This window comes from Marmota monax, unplaced genomic scaffold (assembly GCF_021218885.2).
Source record: "Marmota monax isolate L192 unplaced genomic scaffold, Marmota_monax_Labrador192_F-V1.1 WCK01_AAM20220418_F8-fsc00004, whole genome shotgun sequence".
NCBI classification, from domain to species: domain Eukaryota; kingdom Metazoa; phylum Chordata; class Mammalia; order Rodentia; family Sciuridae; genus Marmota; species Marmota monax.
Window position 1 is genome coordinate 11209859 of NW_026692881.1, and position 20568 is coordinate 11230426.

The following is a 20568-nucleotide window of genomic DNA, read 5'->3' on the forward strand; positions in this document are numbered from 1 at the left end:
ACTTGATACATGTTCAGTCATTCAAGACTTATAATAGCTCTTACCTGTTTAAGCAACTGTAATGTTAGTACAGCAGAATAAAATATTTAAAAAGAGTAATGGTATGAAGAGTTTGAGAGTCATGACTGGGTAATCATTATTTTACATGCAAGGAATAAAACACATGGATTGACCTAAATGTCAGAAATTTCCAACTGGTTGTCAGTCTAAGAATTGAGAAGGTTGAACAATTTTTCAACAAAAAATTTTTCTCATTGGTTCTCAATTCTGGGTGCACGTTGGAAACAATGGGGTGTTTTAAAAACATTAAAAATAGTACCTAGGATTCACCCCAGACTAGGTACGCTAGAGTCTCCAGGGTGGGGCTGTGGGAAGGAGTGCAAGTGTAGGGAACACCTTATTTTCATGTTTTTTTCCATGGGTCGAAGTCCACTCAGAAGAGAGATTAAAGGACAATCAGCTCATGGGCCACTTATGTGTCAAAGAGCCACAAGTTAGCAGGGAGTGTTATAAAAGCTGTGGATTGCAGGCTCACAGCTGTTTCAGTTAGAAGAGAAGGTTCAATGGACCTAGTCGTGGCCTTGGTCCTTGGTGTTTCCTGTCTGCTTCTCCTCTCAGCATGGAGACAGAGCTCTGGGAGGGGGAAGCTCCCTCCTGGCCCTACTCCTCTCCCAATTATTGGAAATATCCTGCAGATAGATGTTAAGAACATCAGCAAATCCTTAACGCATGTAAGTATGCTTTGTGCTCCTTCAGTGGCTTGCAAAGGATGAATAATTCACTCTTTTAAATAAAATATACCAATGGAGGCAAATTGTTAAAAGATATTTTTATAAGGCAAATACTCCCTGTGGATTATTAGTTTTGATTTGTCACTGTCAAATAAAGTGAAATTATAATAATGCATTTTGCTAGGAGAGAAATAATTAAATTGTGTGGTAGATTCAAAATGATAAAGTACTAAGCTTCTTTGATTCATAGTCATTTGCTATGACTTTTTGCCTGAAGGTAAGTGATAGCACAAATGTTTTGAGATTAGAGATTTTATTCAAGAAGTCCTTTACTGAACATGGTGTATATTTTGTTTAGATTAGCCATGATAAACTTCTCCACAGAAGCAAATTTATCTGTTGTCAAGGAAATACCTATGGGTCTATAAAAACATATGTGAATAAAAGAAAGAATTTATGAGAGCCAGCTGAGTGGCATCAGAATGCTTTTGGGCACTGCATAGAGTTCCTGTCTGTGACCTATGAATGTCCAGTGTGGAAGGAATTGTCCTTCTATGGAATGCTTCATGTCCTGATATTTCTCTGTTGTGACCACTCTCTTCCCGAGTTAATAATATTGGTGGATCTCAAACTGGTCTATGCATTAGAATCATCTGGAGGGATGTTTAAAAATGGAGATCAGGTGACTCTCAAGCAGTGTCCAACAGCAGCTATTCTAGGCATTGGTGACTGATACAAATTGCTCAGGTACCAGAAGTTGACAAATTTGGATATTCTGTTTATTAGCTATGGGAAACTGAAATGAATCTGAAAGTCTTTGAACCTCAGTCTCTTTACCTGTAAAACAGTAAAATAAATCTGTCTCAAGGTACTGATTAATTGTGACCGTTCACATAGTAATTTCCCTGACAATTTCCTGGCAAATGAGTCATTATGTATGTGGCGGCTGTAACAATCAACAACTACCATCTTATTTATGTATAAAATTCAGCAAGATTGAAAATTGTGTTTGGTAGAATAAAAATAGCAACAACATAATAATGTTAGTTGGAATCATGAACATTTTGAAATTATGACTTGCTAATATTTGCATTTCTTTCCTATTTCCAGCTGTCAAAAGTCTATGGCCCTGTGTTTACACTGTATTTGGGCAGGAAGCCCATGGTGGTGGTGCATGGCTATGAAGCTGTGAAGGAAGCCCTGGATGATCTAGGAGAGGCGTTTTCTGGAAGAGGCACTTTCCCAGTAATTGAAAGACTTAATAATGAACTTGGTGAGTGTGAATGTGCATGAGTGTGCAAGTGTGTTTCAGGCAGTGGTCCTGGGGATGAGATTTGAGCTCTTCAGACAGATCTTGGCTGCCCTGTGTCATTTTTCTCTTCTTTGCTTTGGATTTCTCTCTATATTTCATTCTGTTAGGAGTCATTTTCAGCAATGGAACAAAATGGAAGGAGCTCCGACGCTTCTCCCTCATGACCCTGAGGAATTTTGGGATGGGAAAGAGGAGCATTGAAGACCGTGTTCAAGAGGAAGCCCGCTGCCTTGTGGAGGAGTTGAGGAAGAACAGTGGTGGGTGACTCTTATGTTATTCACCTCAACACACTGCTGTCTTCTCTTATGAGGTCCTTCCAAACATTGCAGGGGTGGCCGGATATTTCATCCTTGGGTGGTGATTTCTATCTCTCATGGGGAGGAGGCAATGGTGTGAGGCAGGGAGCCAATGGGGCTTTCGTGTTTGTATGTTTGTTTTTTTGTTCATGATGACTATGAATGAAGTGTAGGTAAAACACTCATTGAACCCTACATTTTCCCCAGCTTATTTATTTGTTTTCAAATCCATATATCATGAAGACAGAAAGTTCTGAGACTCAATACAAAAAAAAAGTCATTAAAGACTAACATTTTTCCTGTCATGTAATTGTGGATCAACTATTTCTAGAGCATTTTATCAGGGAGCACTTGTCAAGTAGATATGGGGAATGACCTCATCACATCTTTATGGAGCATAAGAAAGTGACATGTGCTGTCACTTAATTGTTTCATATTTGTTCCATCAGCCTCGCTGACATGTCTGGGTTTGTTTTATGACCCATGCCTGCAATTTCTGACAGGAGTGGTGCTTTTCTGTGATTTATTTGCCTAGGCATCTCTTAGTGCAGGACTCATCTATTGTGTTCCCTGTAAACAATGAACTATTTTTTTTGGCTGCTACAAAATATTTAATTTAAAAAATTTTTAAATTTATTATATATGACAGTGGAATGCATTGCAATTCATATTATACATATAGAGCACAATTTTTCATATCTCTGGTTGTATACAAAGTATATTCACACCAATTCATGTCTTCATACATGTACTTTGGATAATGATGTCCATCACATTCCACCATCCTTGCTAATCCCCTGTCCCCTTCCTTTCCCTCCCACCCCTCTGCCCTATCTAGAATTCATCTATTCCTTCCATGTTCCCTGTCCCTGCCCCACTATGAGTCAGCCTCCTTATATCAGAGAAAACATTTGGCATTTGTTTTTTGGGATTGGCTAACTTCACTTAGCATTTTCTTCACCAACATCATCCATTTACCTGCAAATGACATGATTTTATTTTCTCTTATTGCTGAGTAATATTCCATTGTGTATAAATGCCACATTTTTTTAATCCATTCATCTACTGAAGGGCATCTAGGTTGGCTCCAGAGTTCAGCTATTGTGAATTGTGCTGCTATAAACATTGATGTGGCTGTGTCCCTGTAGTATGCTGTTTTGTTTTTTTTTTTTTTTTTTTTTAAAGAGAGAGTGAGAGAGATAGAGGTAGAGAGAGAGAGAGAATTTTTTAATATTTATTTTTTAGTATTTGGCGGACACAACATCTTTGTTTGTATGTGGTGCTGAGGATCGAACCCGGGCCGCACGCATGCCAGGCAAGCGCGCTACCGCTTGAGCCACATCCCCAGCCCTAGTATGCTGTTTTTTAAGTCCTTTGGGTCTAGACCAAGGAATGGGATAGCTGGGTCAAAAGGTGGTTCCATTCCCAGTTTTCCAAGGAATCTGAATACTGCTTTCCATATTGGCTGCACCATTTTGCAGTGACACCAGCAATATATGAGTGTGCCTTTTCCCTGATATTCTCGCCAACACTTATTGTTGTTTTTAATCTCCTCCTTGATGTATTTTGCAACCCATTGTTCATTCAGTAGCATATTGTCTAGTCTTCAGGAGTTGGAGTAATTTTTATTTTGTCATTGGTTTCTAATTTCATTCCATTATGATTTGATAAAATGCAGGGTAGTATTTCTACTTTTTTGTATCTGTTAAGAGTTACTTTGTGGCATATATAGTCTATTTTAGACCATTGTCTAAAATGGTCTAAATACACTTTCTTCTCAGCACATGTGCTGAAAAGAAAGTGTTTTCACTTGATGAAGTGTATTCACTTGATGAAGTATAAAATATTCTATATATATCAGTTAAGTCAAAGTTATTGATTGTATTATTGAGATCTGTAGTTTCTTTATTCAGCTTTTGTTTCAACGATTTATCCAATGGTGAGAGAGATGTGTTAAAGTCACCCAAGATTATTGTGTTGTGGTCAATTTGACTCTTCACTTGAGAAGAATTTGTTTGATGAACAAAGATGCTCAATCGTTTGGTGCATATATATTTATAATTGTTATGTCTTGTTGGTGTATGGTTCCCTTGAGCAGTATGAAATGTCTTTCTTCATCCCTTTTAACTAACTTTATCATGAAGTCTACTTTATTTGATATGAGGATGGAAACCCCTGCTTGCTTCCACAGTCCATGTGAGTGGCATGAGTTTTCCCAATCTTTCACCTTCAGTCTGTGGATGTCTTTTCTATCAGATGAGTCTTCTGGAGGCAGCATATTGTTGTTTTTGTTTTTGTTTTCTGCCAGCCAATGTCTTTTGATTGGTGATTTTAGGTCATTAACATTCAGGGTTATTATTGAGACATGGTTTGTATTCCCAGCCATATTTGTTTATTTTTGTTATTTAACTTTACTTGTTTTCTCCTTTGATTAGTTTTTCCTCTAGGGTACTACCTCTCTGCTGATTTTCATTATTGTTTTTCATTTACTCTTCATGGAATATTTTGCCAAGGATGTTTTGTAGTGCCAGTTTTCTAGCTACAAATTCTTTTTTTTTTAAAGAGAGAGAGAGAGAGAGAGAGAGAGAGAGAGAGAGAGAGAGAGAGAGAGAGAGAATGAGAATTTTAATATTTATTTTTTAGTTCTTGGTGGACACAACATCTTTGTTTTTGTATGTGGTGCTGAGGATCAAACCCCGGGCCGCATGCATGCCAGGCAAGCGTGCTACTGCTTGAGCCACATCCCCAGCCCAAGCTACAAATTCTTTTAACTTTCATTTATCATGGAAGATTATTTTGTCATCAAATCTAAAGCTTAATTTTGCTGGATACAAGATTCTTGGTTGGCATCCATTTTCTTTCAGAGCTTGATATATGTTTTTTCAGGATCTTCTAGCTTTCAGGGTCTATGTTGAAAAATATGCTGTTATCCTAAATTGTTTTCTCCCTATATGTAATCTGATTTTGTTCTCTTGTGGTTTTTAAAATTCTGTCCTTATTCTGTATGTTGGGCATTTTCTTTATAACGTGCCTTGGTGTGGATCTGTTGTGATTTTGTACATTTGGCATCCTGTAGGCTTATTAAGTTTGGTTTTCAAACTCATTCTTCATGTTTGGAAAGTTTTCTGAAATTATTTCATTGAATAGATTGTTCATTCTTTTGGTTTGGAACTCTATGTCTTCCTCTTTCCCAATAACTCTTAAATTTGGTCTTTTTATGCTATCCCATATTTCTTGAATGTTCTGCTCATGGTTTCTTACCATTTTTACTATGTGGTCTATGCTCTTTTCAAGATTATATATTTTGTCTTCATTGTCTGATGTCCTGTCTTCCAAGTGATCTACTCTGTTGGTGAAGCTTTCAATTGGTTTATTGTTGCTTTCATTTCAAGGATTTCTGTTTCTTTTCTTTTTTTTTTCTGGAACCTCTATCTCCCTGTTGGAGTATCTTTTGCTTTCTGTATTTGTTCATGTAGCTCCTTGTCAAAATGATATTCTGCTGCCTGTATTTGCTCTCTTTTATCATCCTTAAATGCACAGGATGATATGCACATTTTAATTATGTACATCCTGAACTCCTTCTCTGTCGTTTCATCTGCTGTGCTGGCCATGGATGCTAATGATGTATTTTCTTGATTTGTTTGGGGCACTTTCTTCCCTTGTCTTTTCATGTTGCTCGTGTGTCTTCCCTTCTAGCTCTGTGGGCCTGGGGTGTTATTGTTTTAACCCTATAGGCTTATAGTGCTTCTGTATGGTTCCAATACCTCTCCTTTATGGGGAAGGACAACATTAACAGATTCCACTATCAACAATATACCACCTATGAACAATTCGTTGCTATTAAGATGTTTACAGTTTGGTCAATGTACAGAAATGTTGAATTATATTATTATCTATAATATAATCAGTAAGTTTGTAAAAGGGTTTACAGTTTCTGAAAAGGTGGACAATGAACTGGGGGTGAGACATAGGACAATATGCTGAGGAGGTAGTATGTGAGGATGTAGAGTTAATATATCTTAGGAAGTGTGAAAGAGAAATCTAATGAAGAGGATTAGTAGCAAGAGAATAGAGAGGAAGTAATTTTGGGTAGACAAGTAAGTGGGAAGTCAGTAGAGTACATAAAACAAACACACATATGTATTCAGAAAAATAAAGGATGTTAAAATAGTAACAATTGGAGGGGAAAAGAAAAAGAAAAGAAAAAAAAAAGGCCTATACAACACACCTATAGTGTATTATTCAAATGCCCCAGTCCTCAAAATCCTAAATCATGCAAAGTACTTGGTTTCACATATGTTGGGGATGTGAGGCCAGGAGGATAGAGGGAGAGAAGAAAAAGAGAAAAATTAAAAAAGTCTCCAAGGAAGAAACCAGGATTGTTGATATCTTAGAGAGCAGTATCTTTTGTGCTTCCCTTCTCATCCAATAGGTGGTGTTGTCTGTTGTTAGCTGATATCTCTTCCCTCAGAATGGTGAAGGTAACCAGGGTGGAAAGACTGGTCCTGTTGTAGGGTGCCTGGAAGTGAGGAGTGGGTCCCGCCAGTCCCTACAGGGAGACTACACCTCATGGTTCTCTTTTTGGGTCTGCTCATATGACTTGAGCATTGGGTCCTATCTCCCTTTATCTTGCCTGAAGATTTCCCAGTTCCTGATCTCTCCATTAGTCTCTAAACTTTAGCCCCATCTCCCTCTCCCTTAGTAGTTCCCAATTGAGGGACCTCTCTCACCAGGGCTTCCAGGGGCTGCTCCAGGGTCACACTGTGCACCTGTACCACTGAGAGCTGTTTTGTGTTGGGCAGTTACTGTGCTGGGGAAAAGGGGGGAGTTGGAAAGTAGGCACCTGGCCAGCTGGAGTTCCGATCTGGGAACTTCCTCCACCAAATATGGTGAGGAAGGTAAGCCAAGATGGAGGCGGTCTGCTTCCAGCGTTAGGGTTAGGGTTAGGGTTAGGGGTTAGGGTTAGGGTTAGGGTTAGGGTTAGGGGTTAGGGTTAGGGTTAGGGTTAGGGTTAGGGGTTAGGGGTTGGGGTTAGGGTTAGGGTTAGGGTTTTGGGTTGGGTGGGGAGAGCCGGGCAATGGCATTGTGTGATGTGTTCAGAAATGAGCTCTGTAACATTCAGTACTGTGGCTTTGGCTGCCTTCAGAGCCTGTGAGATGTCCCCAGGTGCATACAGATTACCATGTAGGGGACGGGACTATGGCAGTAGCTGCGGAGTTGAGTCACCAGATGGAGGCGACCCAGGGATCCCCTTATTGGTAGATGGGGGTCCACAGGGGAGTGGCGGCTGGAGTTCCTGAGGGTAGGTAGCATCTAAGTGTCCTGCGTGGAGTGGAGTGGAGTGGCATCTGGGAGTTCTGCAACGGTGCTAAGGTGCTTGCAAGCCCTAGTACTTTGGGAGTTGGTTGTCAGGAGCCAGAGTCCTCCTTGAATGCTGAGGTCAAGAGTCCTGCAAGGGGGCACAGCACTGGTGATTTCTGCATGAGAGAAGCTGTATAGGGGTCCTCTATCACTCTCAGAGAAGCTACATTCTCCTTGCTCTTAATCATCCCAGGGACAGCTATGGAATAACTATTGATGATCTCTATAGTCCCGAGCCCACTGAAATTATTCAGATTATCCAATGAGATACACAGTGTACCTACCCTACTTCACTCATTCCTTCTGTTGCAAACTCCAATGAGGTTTTTGCTCCATGACTTCCCCTTGCTTCTTTTGCCTCCTGACGGAAATTGGCCCTGTGGGGACTGGCATTTTTTATTTGGGGACTGTAATAACTACCAGTCTTTTCAATGGTTATGATCTCCTGCTTTTTTGTCTTCAGCACATCCAAGCAAAAACAGGATCCCAGGAGCATCTTAAAACTATTTAGTTTGGGGTTAGAGGTTTTATGGTAATTACTTACCCCCAGTGCAAACTCTATTCATCTATGACATATTGATTTCCAGCTTGAAATTACCCTAAAATATACTAAGTTTTTTTCTAAATGAAGGGAAAGATTGAAAATCAGATTTTTTTGTGTGTGAAGCAAACACATTCACAGAGAGAAATTTCAAATTATTCCTTATCTTCCAAAGTAAAATAAGAATTTTTTTCTTGAAAGCTTAATGCCCTAGGATTTCACCTGAAAAAGAGCCAGACATAAGAGTTGTTAACTAAACAGTTTTCTATTATTTAATTCCCTATTATTTCTTCATAACACTTTTCATTCAAATTCCCCTTAATTATATCTATAATGCATATTTGGGGGCTTTTACATATAAAGGTTTTTTTTTTTTGGCTAATTTTGTTACAGAAATTTTATTTAAATGTTGCCCATTCAAAAAAGAAAAATTTCCCATTTTCTTTTCTGTAAAATTATGGAATAGACCTAAATGATGTTCAAATTTAAAATTCGTAATAACATACTTTGCAATGGGCAAAGGTGTGACTTTGCAGTTGAGAGGGAGAAATAAAGAACGTCCATGCGCTTCTGCCCCTTTTCAATGCTTTATTCACTCAAATCACTCAATACAATTCCACTCTATCGGTTATTAATCAAGAAAATGACACTCCTGGGGCTGGGGTTGTGGCTCAGCAGTAGAGTGCTCACCTAGTGCGTGTGAGGTGCTGGGTTCGATCTTCAGCACCACATAAATATAAAATAAATAAACAGAATAAAGGTATTGTGTTCAACTACAACTAAAAAATATTTTAAAAAAAGAAAATGACAATCCTTAATGCTGGGCACTGCAATAGACATAATTAATTCAAAGCAAACAATTCTAAGTTAATTCTAAGCACACTGCAAACACACTTAATCATGACAGACTCATTACAGACATTCCCTCTGCGTGCTAAGCTCAAGTGCCAGATCTAAAGTCTCAAGCCTAGGCCTTAAGTCCAGCAGATGCACACTCACTCAGACCATGGTGATCAGGTCAGGAACCAATGGAGGATTCTCCTGGGGTGACACTGATGGCTGCTGAGGAGACCATCATAAGGAGAAGTCGCTGCTCACCAGGATCAAGATATGGCTGTAGAGTTTCAGAGTGGTGAGGATGATGCAGAGGATCAGGCAGATGATGAGAAGAGTTGGGATGTTAGTCCAGGTCCTCATCAGGCTCTCTGGCATGTGGGGGCATCAGTGTATAGCTGGCTGAATGTCTGTTCATTTGCTCCTTCACTTATGCTAGATTTTGGGGCTTCTACTCACCCTTTTGATCCCTATCAGCCGCTACTGGGTTTCTCAGTGAGGTCTTTTGATTCTGGGGTCAGGACTACTGTACCAGTGAGTTGAGGCCTGATTTCTTGCCTCTGACTTTATCAGGACAAAGGCAAATGACAGTGACTTCACTCTGAGTTTTTATCGGGGTTGTGGAAAGTGACTTGCTTTTATCAGGCTCTGCCTGATGACAATATTAGAGGGCTCTGTAGGCTTGCTTGGTGGGGACTGTGGTTTTATTTTAAAATGGAGTTACTTGGGTTAAGGCCCTTCTTAGGTTAAGGCCATTCTTACACATTCAGTATTCTGTTGATAACTATATAGAGCAATAACCCATATTTCCACAGGAGCCCAAGATTTGCCCAAATACAGTAAAGGTGGACTCTGTGATGACGGACACTATTTCCTAGAGCAGGAGATTCTTTTTTTTTTTTTTTTTTATTTAATTTTCCCTTTCAGTATTGAAATGAAGAAATAAAAGGACTTCATTTATTGATGTAACCTTTTGTGTTTGTCCAACCTGTGATTTAAATTTGAAATGAAGATTTCTTATTTCACTTATCTTAAGCTAATAGATCTATCTTAGAGTATGTGCTAATTTTTTAAAAAAAGTATTTATTTTAGTTGTTGATGGACCTTTATTTTATTTATTCATTTATATGTGGTGCTGAGAATCCCAGGGCCTCACACATGCCAGGCAAGCGCTCTACCACTGAGCTACAACCCTAGCCCCAAGAGTATGTGCTAATTTTTGTTAGGTTTTCTTTTCATATAACATGGATAGTTTTTGCCTTTTTACATTTGTATTTACCTGCAAATGCCTGAATTTCCTGTAGTTATTCTCTCTAATTTAGTCAGCTTCTGTGCTGGTTCTACATATAGTTCCTATAATTTCTTAAACTATTCATTCCATATAAAAGTTTCCAGGTTGCTTAATCCTTCCTATGTCAATGTTTAACTTTTTACAAGCTTCCCAGGTGGATGTGTGTGAGGATGGCCTTAGGCCTGAGCCTAAGCAACTCCAAATTATAAACTCCAGTTTGAAACCTGCAGTCTCACCAGGCACAACCACAGAGGCCTCCAGTATGACCTCAAACAAGTTACTTCCCCTTACCATAATAAACAGAGTGCAGCCCCTGGCAGGCTGTCCTGGCCTGGTAAGAGGAAAAGGTGAGAAGATCAGCGGGGAGACCACCAGACCAGATGTGTTAACCCCAGGGTAAATGATGTCACTGAGAAATCTGGTGGTAACTGAAATCTGGTGGTAACTGATAAGGATTGAAGGGGGGGTCAAAAGCCCCCAAATTTAGTATAAATAATAGAGCAAATGAACAAATATTCATCCATTTGATACTTATGACACAAGCTGGAGAGCCTGTTGAGGACTGGACTGACATCCCAACTCATTTCATCTGCCTGAACCTCTGCATTGTCCTCACCGCTCTCAAACTCTACAGCCACATCTTGACCCTGGTGAGACCTGCAACTTCTCCCTAGGACTACCTCCTAAACAGGCCATCAGCTCCACCTCAGAAACCTGCCTTGGTTCTGGACCTGGTCACTGTGGTGTGAGTGAGTGTGCATCTGCTGGACTTAGAGCCTAACTAAGGCTTGAGACTTTTGATCTGACACTTGAACTTAGCATGCAGAGGGAATGTCTGTCATGAGCCTGTCATGATTAAGTGTGTTTGCAGTGCTTAGAATTACTTAATCTAGAATTGTTTGCTGTGAATCGATTATGTCTATTGCAGTGCCTAGCATTAAGGATTGTTGTTTTCTTGAGTAAGAACTTGTAGAGTGAAATTGTATTGAGTGATTTGAGTGAATAAAGCATTGAAAAGGGCAAAAGCATATGGATATTCTTTATTTCTCCCCCTGGACTGCATAAGTCGTACCTTTTGCTCATCTTGACAATGTGCTTCAGCACTAACTCAAATTATTAAGGGTTTTCTCTTCACCCCCTGTACTGAGGATTAAATCCAAGGCCTCTCCCATGATAGGCAAGTCCACTAACATTGAGCCATATCCCAAGTCCTTACTAGGTGTTTTATTTTTAAAGATTTTTTCATATTTTAATTAATTTAATTAGTTGTTTATGGACCTTTATTTGTTTATTTATTTATATGTGGTGCTGAGAATCAAACCCAGTGCCTCACACATGCTAGGTAAGCACTCTACGACTGAGCTATGACTCTAGCCCTTACTGTTTTTTTTATTCTTTTTTTAAATTTATATATGATGGCGGAATGTATTACAATTCTTATTACACATATAGAGCACAATTTTTTATATCTCTGGTTGTATACAAAGTATATTCACACCCATTCGTGTCTTTATACATGCACTTTGGATAATAATGATCATCACATTCCACCATCATTATAACCCAATGCCCCCTCCCTTCCCCTCCAAGAACCCTGCCCTATCTAGAGTTCGTCTATTCCTCCCACACTCCCTCTCCCTATCCCATTATGAATCAGCCTCCTTATATCAGAGAAAACATTGACATTTGGTTTCTTGGGATTGGCTAACTTTACTTAGCATTATCTTCTCTAACCCCATCCATTTACCTGCAAATGCCATGATTTTATTCTCTTTTATTGCTGAGTAATATTTCATTGTGTATTTAGTGGCCACTCAAAGTTTTTACCCTTTGCCTTCCAAAGTAACAGGGACCTTGGATCAGAATCATGCACACAAAGAGTGATGTTTACTTGAGGCGTGAATATTAAAAGAGTATTTGTATAACAATTATTAAGACAGCTAGGATAGAATAGTCAATTTAGGATCAAAGGAAAAATGATGTGTTGATTTTAAGCATGTGAGAGTTCTGTGTCAGAATTGTTTTAGAGATTCTAAAGTTACCCTTGTTTGTGACTTTAAAAACACAGACTTTTATATGTATATTTTAATGTCTTTCAAAATTGTTTCCAATTCTTCAGGCTCACCCAGTGATCCTACCTTCATCCTGGGCTGCGCTCCTTGCAATGTGATCTGCTCCATTATTTTCCAGAATCGTTTTGATTATAAAGATAAGAATTTTCTTAACTTGATGGGAAAATTTAATGAAAACTTCAAGATTTTGAATTCCCCATGGATGCAGGTGAGGCCAAGATCATCTTTTCTTAACAACCATTTGTGTTTATTTCTCTGACAAGTCCGAAGTTCTACATCAGTGTCCATTGTGTTCACTATTCAAACATTTCTCTCATACCTCAGTTTATAGATAATTGTTTGGAAAGCAGATTCATCCTCCTTCCTGGTTTTTTGGTTTTCTTTTCTTTGTTTCTTTTTTTTTTTTTTGTTTGATAGTGTCTCTCTCTCCTTTCTGTAGAATGTTGTTTTCAACAACATGGCAAAAGTCATACATGGTATATGAAAAGAAAAACTAATGAAATAAGCACAAATTCTAAACTGTGTGACTTTTCTAAGTCATTTTTTAAAAGTCTGTAATCTTTGTCACGTGTAGTCTCTGAAATCTCTGCTCCTTTAGCTTATGTAGCCGTAGTTTCAACAGAAATGTCCTTGAAGGTGAGGAGCCAAAAAGAGAGAGAAAGAAAATGGAGGACAGGGGGAGGAGAGAGAGGCAGAGAGTCAGAGAGAGAGAAAAGATGAACCAAAGGAAAGAAGAAAAAAAGAAGAAGGGCCAAAATAAATGGAGGGAGGGAGGGAGGGAGGGAAGGAGGGAGGAACTTTCTCCAGATTGACTCTATGCCAGGCAACTTGCTTGTAGGCAGCCTAGAATTCAGCAGAGGTGAAAACTTAGGGTCTTTTCTTAGCCCAAATTCTGCCCTGGGCCTGTCTGAATTTGTTTGAATTTATCAGAATGTGTGGGTGCTTTTGAATGTTGTAATTTTTCAAAGATACCCTCCTCCCAGCTTTCCTTCCTAGGCTGTTGTGCCTTCACTGTACTCTTTTGCCCTGGCTGGTTTAGGGTTGCTTCATGACATTCTAAGTTAAATTTTTTTTTCCTTCTGTAGGACATTATGAGTTTTTTTTCATTATGAGGTTTTTGATATTGCCATTGTGCTTTTCTGCCCCAGTGAGTTCTGACTCAGATGAAGAGGATACAAAGGCTTTACTTCTGTCTTTCAGGTAGTCCTCGATAGGTTACAACAGAGAAACACAATCTCTGCTCCTCTGGAACCAAGAACCAGGGTCCCTCACTGGGAACAGGGCTACCCTCCTTAAGGCCACTGCCAAGCCCGGGAGGGAGGTGGGAAGAGCAGAAGCAATGCCACAAAGCTCTCTGAGTTTTTAGGTCTTTTTTTTTTTTTTTCCATTTGGTTTACCCTTTGTAAACATATGACTGTCTTCCAGAGTTCTGATAAAATTGATTCTGCAACTTTTCCAAGATATAGATTTTTTTTTTTTTTGGTGGTGCCTACTGTGAAGTAAATGTTTAGACACCGCAGTTCTGTCCAGATCTTAGTATCATGGTATGAACCTCTCAAAAAGGTAGACAGCCCTTCATTTTTACAAAGATGACAAATGCCTGAATCTTGGGGTAGAATTCAAGCCCAGTGGCTAGTGGTTTTCCCACCAAACCTCTGTTTCTAGGCAGCACTTTGGTGACTGCCCCAAAGCATGCCCAGGCACACAGTGGACGTCCAGGGCTCTTGTTGAAAAGTTTCCATGACCCACAGGCTGGTCTGCCAGTCAACACTAAGGAGCTCTTCATGACATTACTTGGCAGCAATATTGTAATTTAGAATATCAAGGATGGAGAATGTTGGGACACAGCTGCTGCCAGGATCCTCTGAGTAGTGAGTGTGTTTGAGGCTTCAGCTGGGATCCTAGTTGAGAAAGTGACCAGGGTCAAGATCCCAGAATGATTGGTTTTTGGTGTGAATGAACCATAAGCAAACATCACACTATTACCCTGTGTTGAGCTACTGTGCCCTAAACTCTGCCTAAAAGATAATTGCATGATTTTATAGGAGTCATTTAACCACTCTTGTGCACAAGTGCTTGTCTATAAAATGCAGTGTTGGTTTTCATGGTATCTTTGCACCCCTCCCAGTTACAAAATCGTAATTCTGTTCCTGAGGCTTATTGCTGGTGGAAGGAATAGCAGGGAGTGGCTGTGTGCTCTGTATCAGGTTGTCCAAACGTCCTTAACCTCTGTGCTCATGTGTTACATGTGAATCATAGCAATTCATGGCATTCTATATTTCAAGGTTGTAAGTGAGAGAAGTGACATAAAGATGCCCTCATGCTGTAAAAAATGTATCAGGATGGGACATTCTTCTCATGTTTGATGACGTGGTCAGTTTATTCCCATCTCCCTGACAGCATGGAGGATTCCTTTATATGTGCAATCACATATTGGAGATCTAGCTTTAATTCACCATACTTTTTTCTTTTTATTTTTTTAATTGCTTATTTATTTGTTATACATGACAGCAGAATGCATTTCAATACACATACAGAACACAATTTTTCATGTCTCTGGTTGTACACAAAGTAGAGGCACACCATTTGTGTCTTCATACATGTAATTAGGTTAATGATGTCCATCTCATTCCGCCATCTTTTCTACCACCAAGCTCTCTCCTTTCCCTTCCCTCCTCTTTGCCCTACTAAAGTTCCTTTATTCCTCTCAGGCTTCCCCCTGACCCCCCTCACCCATTATAGATCAGCATTCACATATCAGAGAAAACTTTCAGCCTTTGGTTTTTGGGGATGGGCTTATTTCACTTAGCATGATATTCTTTAACTTCATCCATTTACCTGCAAATGCCATGTCATCACACTTTTTAACCATGATTGGCATATGGTGTATATGACTTCAGTAATTTTTTTTAAAATTTAATTTTATTTTTGATAAGTGGTCTCAGTATGTTGCCCAGTCTGGTCTCCAGCTCATGGGCCCAGCCTACTTTGTAGCTGGAACTGTAGGTGCACCATTACTCCTGGCCTAATAAATACTACTTTAATCTTTAAGGTCTGCAGTGCTTTCCCTGCTCTCATGGATTTTCTCCCAGGGAGTCATAACAAAGTATTTAAAAATTTTGCTTACATAAGAAGTTATGTTTTGGAACAAGTAAAAGATCACCAAGAATCCTTGGACCTAGACAATCCCCGGGACTTCATTGATTGCTTCCTGATCAAAATGAAACAGGTAAAATGTTATTTGTTTGCTTATATTTTGTGCTTCTTTCAATAATAATTTCTTTACTTATTGGGAATGTAATTGGTCAGGCAAGAAACAGTTGGTAAACATTTAAGTGCCTAGTGCATGCATGGATCTGGACTAAACCTCTTGGAAGATTTAAAATTGAATTCTTAAATTCAGTTAGACTATATGGACACTGTTTTTAGGCACTAATAAACTGTTTGAGGAAAGACAGATTATATGCCTCTGGTGAAATGGAAATATGAACCCATTAGAAAATACAGAATACCAAGTCATAAAATAAAAGTAGACACAACCTATCACACAGCATGTGGGAGAATGAGCAGGAAGGGCTTAACCTATGTGGTCTTCTTGCTTGTCTTGAGGTTTGATGTAGATCTTCAAGTATTTGCTGAGAGAAATAGGGGAGGGGATTTCAGAGGAGAGGTTCAAATGTGTGTGGTGGTACAGATGGAGGAAAGAAGTCTGAGGTGAGTGTAACCAGAAATGAATTTGGGTAGATAAGGAGGTGGAAATTTCTTTCAAGTACTCTGAAAACCTGAACATTGGCCTGGAGTGGGATTTGATCAGGTATATGTATGAGCCAGCTATGAGATTTTTTCACCTCTTTGGACTTTGTCAGTTTGAAGATCATGAAACAAAATCAAGTCTTCACTCTTGTCATATTCTACAGCTCTACAGAAATGAGTTTTAGGTAGAGGAGTAGATGAGAGGCAAATGATAGGTTTTATATGGAAAGTTGCAGTGGTGAGAACTGTGATGCTGTTTGGTAATTTTCATATACATCAACAGTGTGCAAGGGTTCTATTTTCTCCACATCTTCACCAGCTCTATTATTACTCTGAAGTAATTTGACTGTTTTTTGCCATTCTAAATGGAGTGAGCATTTCCCTTATGATTTGTAATGTTGAATATTTTTTTTCATATATTTTGGCCATTTGTAAGTCTTCTTTTGAGAAGAGTTTATTCATATCCTTTGTTCATTTGTAAATAGTGTTATTTATTTTCTTGCTATTGAGTAATTTGAGTTCCTTATATATTTAGGATATTAGCCCCTCCTCATTTGCAAATACTTTCTGCTGATCTGTAGATTGTCTCTTCACTGTGATAATTGTTTCCTTTGAAGTGCAGGCACTTTTAGTTTGAGGAAATCACATTTGCTATTTTAGTTCTCATTGCCTGTGGTGTTGTGGCTATATCTGAGAAATCACCTTCCAGACCAGTGACACAGAGGTTTTCCCTCTGGTAGTTTTTTAGTATCATGTCTCACAATGAAGTCTTTAATGAATTTTGAGCCGAGTCTTATACAAGGATTGAGGTAATGGTCAAATTTTATTCTTGGGTACGTGGATACCCAGTTTCCACGTTAACATTTATTGAAGAGATTGCCCATTTCCCATTCCTTTTGTTACTGTTTTGCTTTCTTGGTCTTAGAGGCAATGCCTCCAACTTTGCAGTGGTGAATATGATGTTTGCTGTAGGCTTGTCATATATATTTTTATATTTAGAATTTCAGGGTAAGTATCCATTGATAAGCATGTCCCTCACCCAGTCCTATAAGATTTTTGCTGAAAATAATCAATTCACTGAGAATCTCATTATAATTCCCTTCTATGTTATAAGTCATCTTTACCTTGCTGCCTGGAAAATCCTCTGCATTAAACTTTTGGCAATTTGACTGTTATGTGTGTTGTGTGGTTCTCTTTGGATTCATCTTATTTGGTGTCCCCTGAACTTCCCAAACCTGGATTTCTAATTCTTTTTCCAGACTTGGGAAATTGTTATATATTTTGATAGGTTTTTTGCTTCTTTCAATCTCTGTTCTGGCATGACAATATTACTTATGTTGTTCCACTTGATTGTGTTCTTGATGTCCTTAAGCTGTCGTCACTCTTTTTCATTCTTTTTTTTTTCTTCTCAGATTGGCAGCAACCTACATTTGAATTTACTGATCCTTCCTTCTGCTTCATCTATTTTGCTGTCGAATTCCTCTGTTGAATTTTTCAGTTCAGTCATAGCATTCTCCATCACTATAATTTCTTTTTGGCACTGTTTTATATTTTCTATAGTTGTTGAGAAATATATTTTCTGTAATTTGCTGAAATTCTCAGTTTGTTCTTTTTATTTATTTATTTTTATTTGTTCTTCTTAGTTACACATGACAGCAGAATCCATTTTGATAAAATTATACAAGCATGGGATATATCTTATTCTAATTAGGAACCCATTCTTATGGTTGGGCATGATGGTGGGGTTTACTTAGGCCTTTTCATATGTATATATTGGAAAATTATTTTAGATTTTTTTCTACTGTCTTTCCTATTCCTATCCCCGCTCCCTTCCTTTCATTCCCCTTTGTCAGTTTTTTCTTTCATTGCTCTCTCTCAGTAAGCATCTTTATGACAATTATTTATGTATAATTATAATGCACTAATAAAAGAAGAAAAATATAAAATGCATGCAAAAATGTAAAAAACCCTCAAACAACACATGGATGCATGCTCCCCTCTATTCCCAGAGTTGGTGAAGAGACAAACCATGCGGAATTTTTGAGTTAGGGTGTAATAACTGTGGTCTAATCCCTCCTCTCCTTAGGGAAAATCTGAGTGGGGGTGATTCCTTCAAGATTGTGTGGCTTTAGTCCTTAGGGTGGGGTCACTGCCCAAAAATCTTGTGGCTTTTACATTTCATTTTGTATGGATGTTTCCTCTGATGGCAACTGTGTAAGACTTTCTCAACTGATTTCTGACTTTCTCTGAGAGGGAATTGATTTGTGTAGAGGTGCATTCAGGGGAGGAGGGAGAGGCAAGTCTCTTATTCAGCTTTGTGGCTCATGTTGTGCTCTAAAAACTGCAATCTTTCACTTTTTTTTTTTTGTACCAGGGATTGAGCCCAGGGGTGCTTAGCCACTGAACCACATTCCTAGCCACTTTAAAAAATATTTTTAATTGTAGATGGACATAAGAACTTTATTTATTTATTTTTTAATGTGGTGCTGAGGATCAAACCCAATGCCTCACATGTGCTAAGCAAGTGTGCTACCACTGAGCCACAACCCCAGCCCAACCCTCTAGCCTTTTTTATATTTTATTTTTGAGACAGGGTCTTACTAAGTTACTTAGGGCCTCACTGCATTGCTGAGGCTGGCTTTGAATTCACGATCCTCTTGCTTCAACCTCTCTAATTGCTGGGATTATAGGCATGTGCCCCTGTGCCCAGCTAAAAACTGCAAACTCTTGATTATGACTCATAATATCCTACAAGATTTGGCTCTGATTTATCTTTTTGTATCATTTAAGATTCTGTGTGTAAATAAGAAAGAAAAAAATTAACAATGGATTAAAAAATAGTATGCATATCTCATATACAGAGAGTCTCCTATTGTTTAGTCCAGAGCTAATACTATAGCCCTGAATCACCAGGAACTCATGTGCCTGCCATTATTCATCACTATACTTGTTGTATGAGTCTTTGCATTAAAGCTGAAATACTCATGTTCCCAAGTATTGCCTGTACCAGCTCCATTGTCACATATGTGTTTTAGTAAGAAGAAGGAAAGAGAAAATCATACTAGCAGATTCCTTCTCTTACATCTTTGGCTTCAAATATGTATCATGACCAACATAGCTGCAATAAAATCTGGGCAATGGAATTTTAAGGCAAACAAGAAATAAGGGGTATAAAAAATGAAAATTGGGTCAACTAATTTACATTCTCTGCTATACAATTCAGTTGTATGCATAATATACTTTCTATTTCTAAATATGCTTATTTTTGGAATAACCTGTGTTATTTTGGATTTATTGTAATTCAATATGATGGTAGCTATTTAATAATTAAATAATCAAAAATTCCTAGGAGAATCACAATCAACAGTCTGAGTTTACTATTGAAAGCTTGTTGGCCACTGTAACTGACATGTTTGTAGCTGGAACAGAAACAACAAGTACCACCCTGAGATATGGACTCCTGCTCCTGCTGAAGCACCAAGAAATTACAGGTATGAGCACAGAGATGTAGTTGACACATTGCAAGTCTTCTCCACAGTTTTCCTCTTAGAGAAACTTAATTATCAAAATGTGTGGGCTATGAGATATCATTTTTACTAATGTCACAAGGGGATAACAATGAGACAAATTTGGAAAATAGAAGAAAGTGAATGAGAGAAAAGTATATGTATTTTAGTGACAAAATACTCTGGATAAAGAGTTTGGATGTCATGGGAGGGAATTTTCAGCAGGCACAGGCATCCTTGTATATTGGTTTTCTAGAGAACGGACCACTTTGAATAATAGATGTGTTCTTATAGATCTTTATTCTGAAACTGTGGTGTTCTGATATAGGGTCAGGGAAGATGGAAATTATTTGTTAAAGCATAGTAAATAGTCTGGAAATTTGGTAAATGGCTTGAGAAAATTTCCAGATTCTGAGAAGTATTTTAATAGCTCATATTTATGAGAAAGAGATGTTATTTAGGCAGAATATGTGCCTAATGCATTTTATTATTCTAGAAGTCTGAGTCTAGATAAATACTTGCCAAGAAGAGACTTTTTTTTCTGAGTTATTAATAGCTTTCTCTTTTACAAGCAACCTTAATTTTTTTAAAAAAATTACCTCTCAGCAGATTCTGTTAATAAACATATATTTTTCCCTGGGTCAGAGTTCCATTGAGATGATAATAAATTAATTACAAATGAGAATTACTTCTATGTAAGTTGAAGAGTGTAGAAATTAGCAGTAAATCTTTTTTTTTTTTAAATTTTTTATTGTGGGTTGTTCAAAACATTACAAATTTCTTGACATATCATATTCCACACTTTGATTCAAGTGGGTTATGAACTCCCACCTTCACCCCATACACAGATTGCAGAATCACATCAGTTACA

At 38.3% G+C, this 20568-nt stretch overlaps 1 protein-coding gene across 1 annotated transcript in view; it reads left to right on the forward strand.

Annotated features, from left to right (window-relative positions):
- The first annotated feature begins 378 nt into the window (after nt 1–378).
- Nucleotides 379–20568, forward strand: part of LOC124096538 (cytochrome P450 2C55) — a 38022-nt gene continuing 17832 nt past the window's right edge. The window contains exons 1-6 of the mRNA XM_046450484.2: nt 379–731; nt 1842–2004; nt 2151–2300; nt 12486–12646; nt 15491–15667; nt 19541–19682. Of these exons, the coding sequence (XP_046306440.1) occupies nt 564–731; nt 1842–2004; nt 2151–2300; nt 12486–12646; nt 15491–15667; nt 19541–19682 (961 nt within the window). The 5' untranslated portion in view covers nt 379–563. The remainder of the gene's footprint in view (nt 732–1841; nt 2005–2150; nt 2301–12485; nt 12647–15490; nt 15668–19540; nt 19683–20568) is intronic.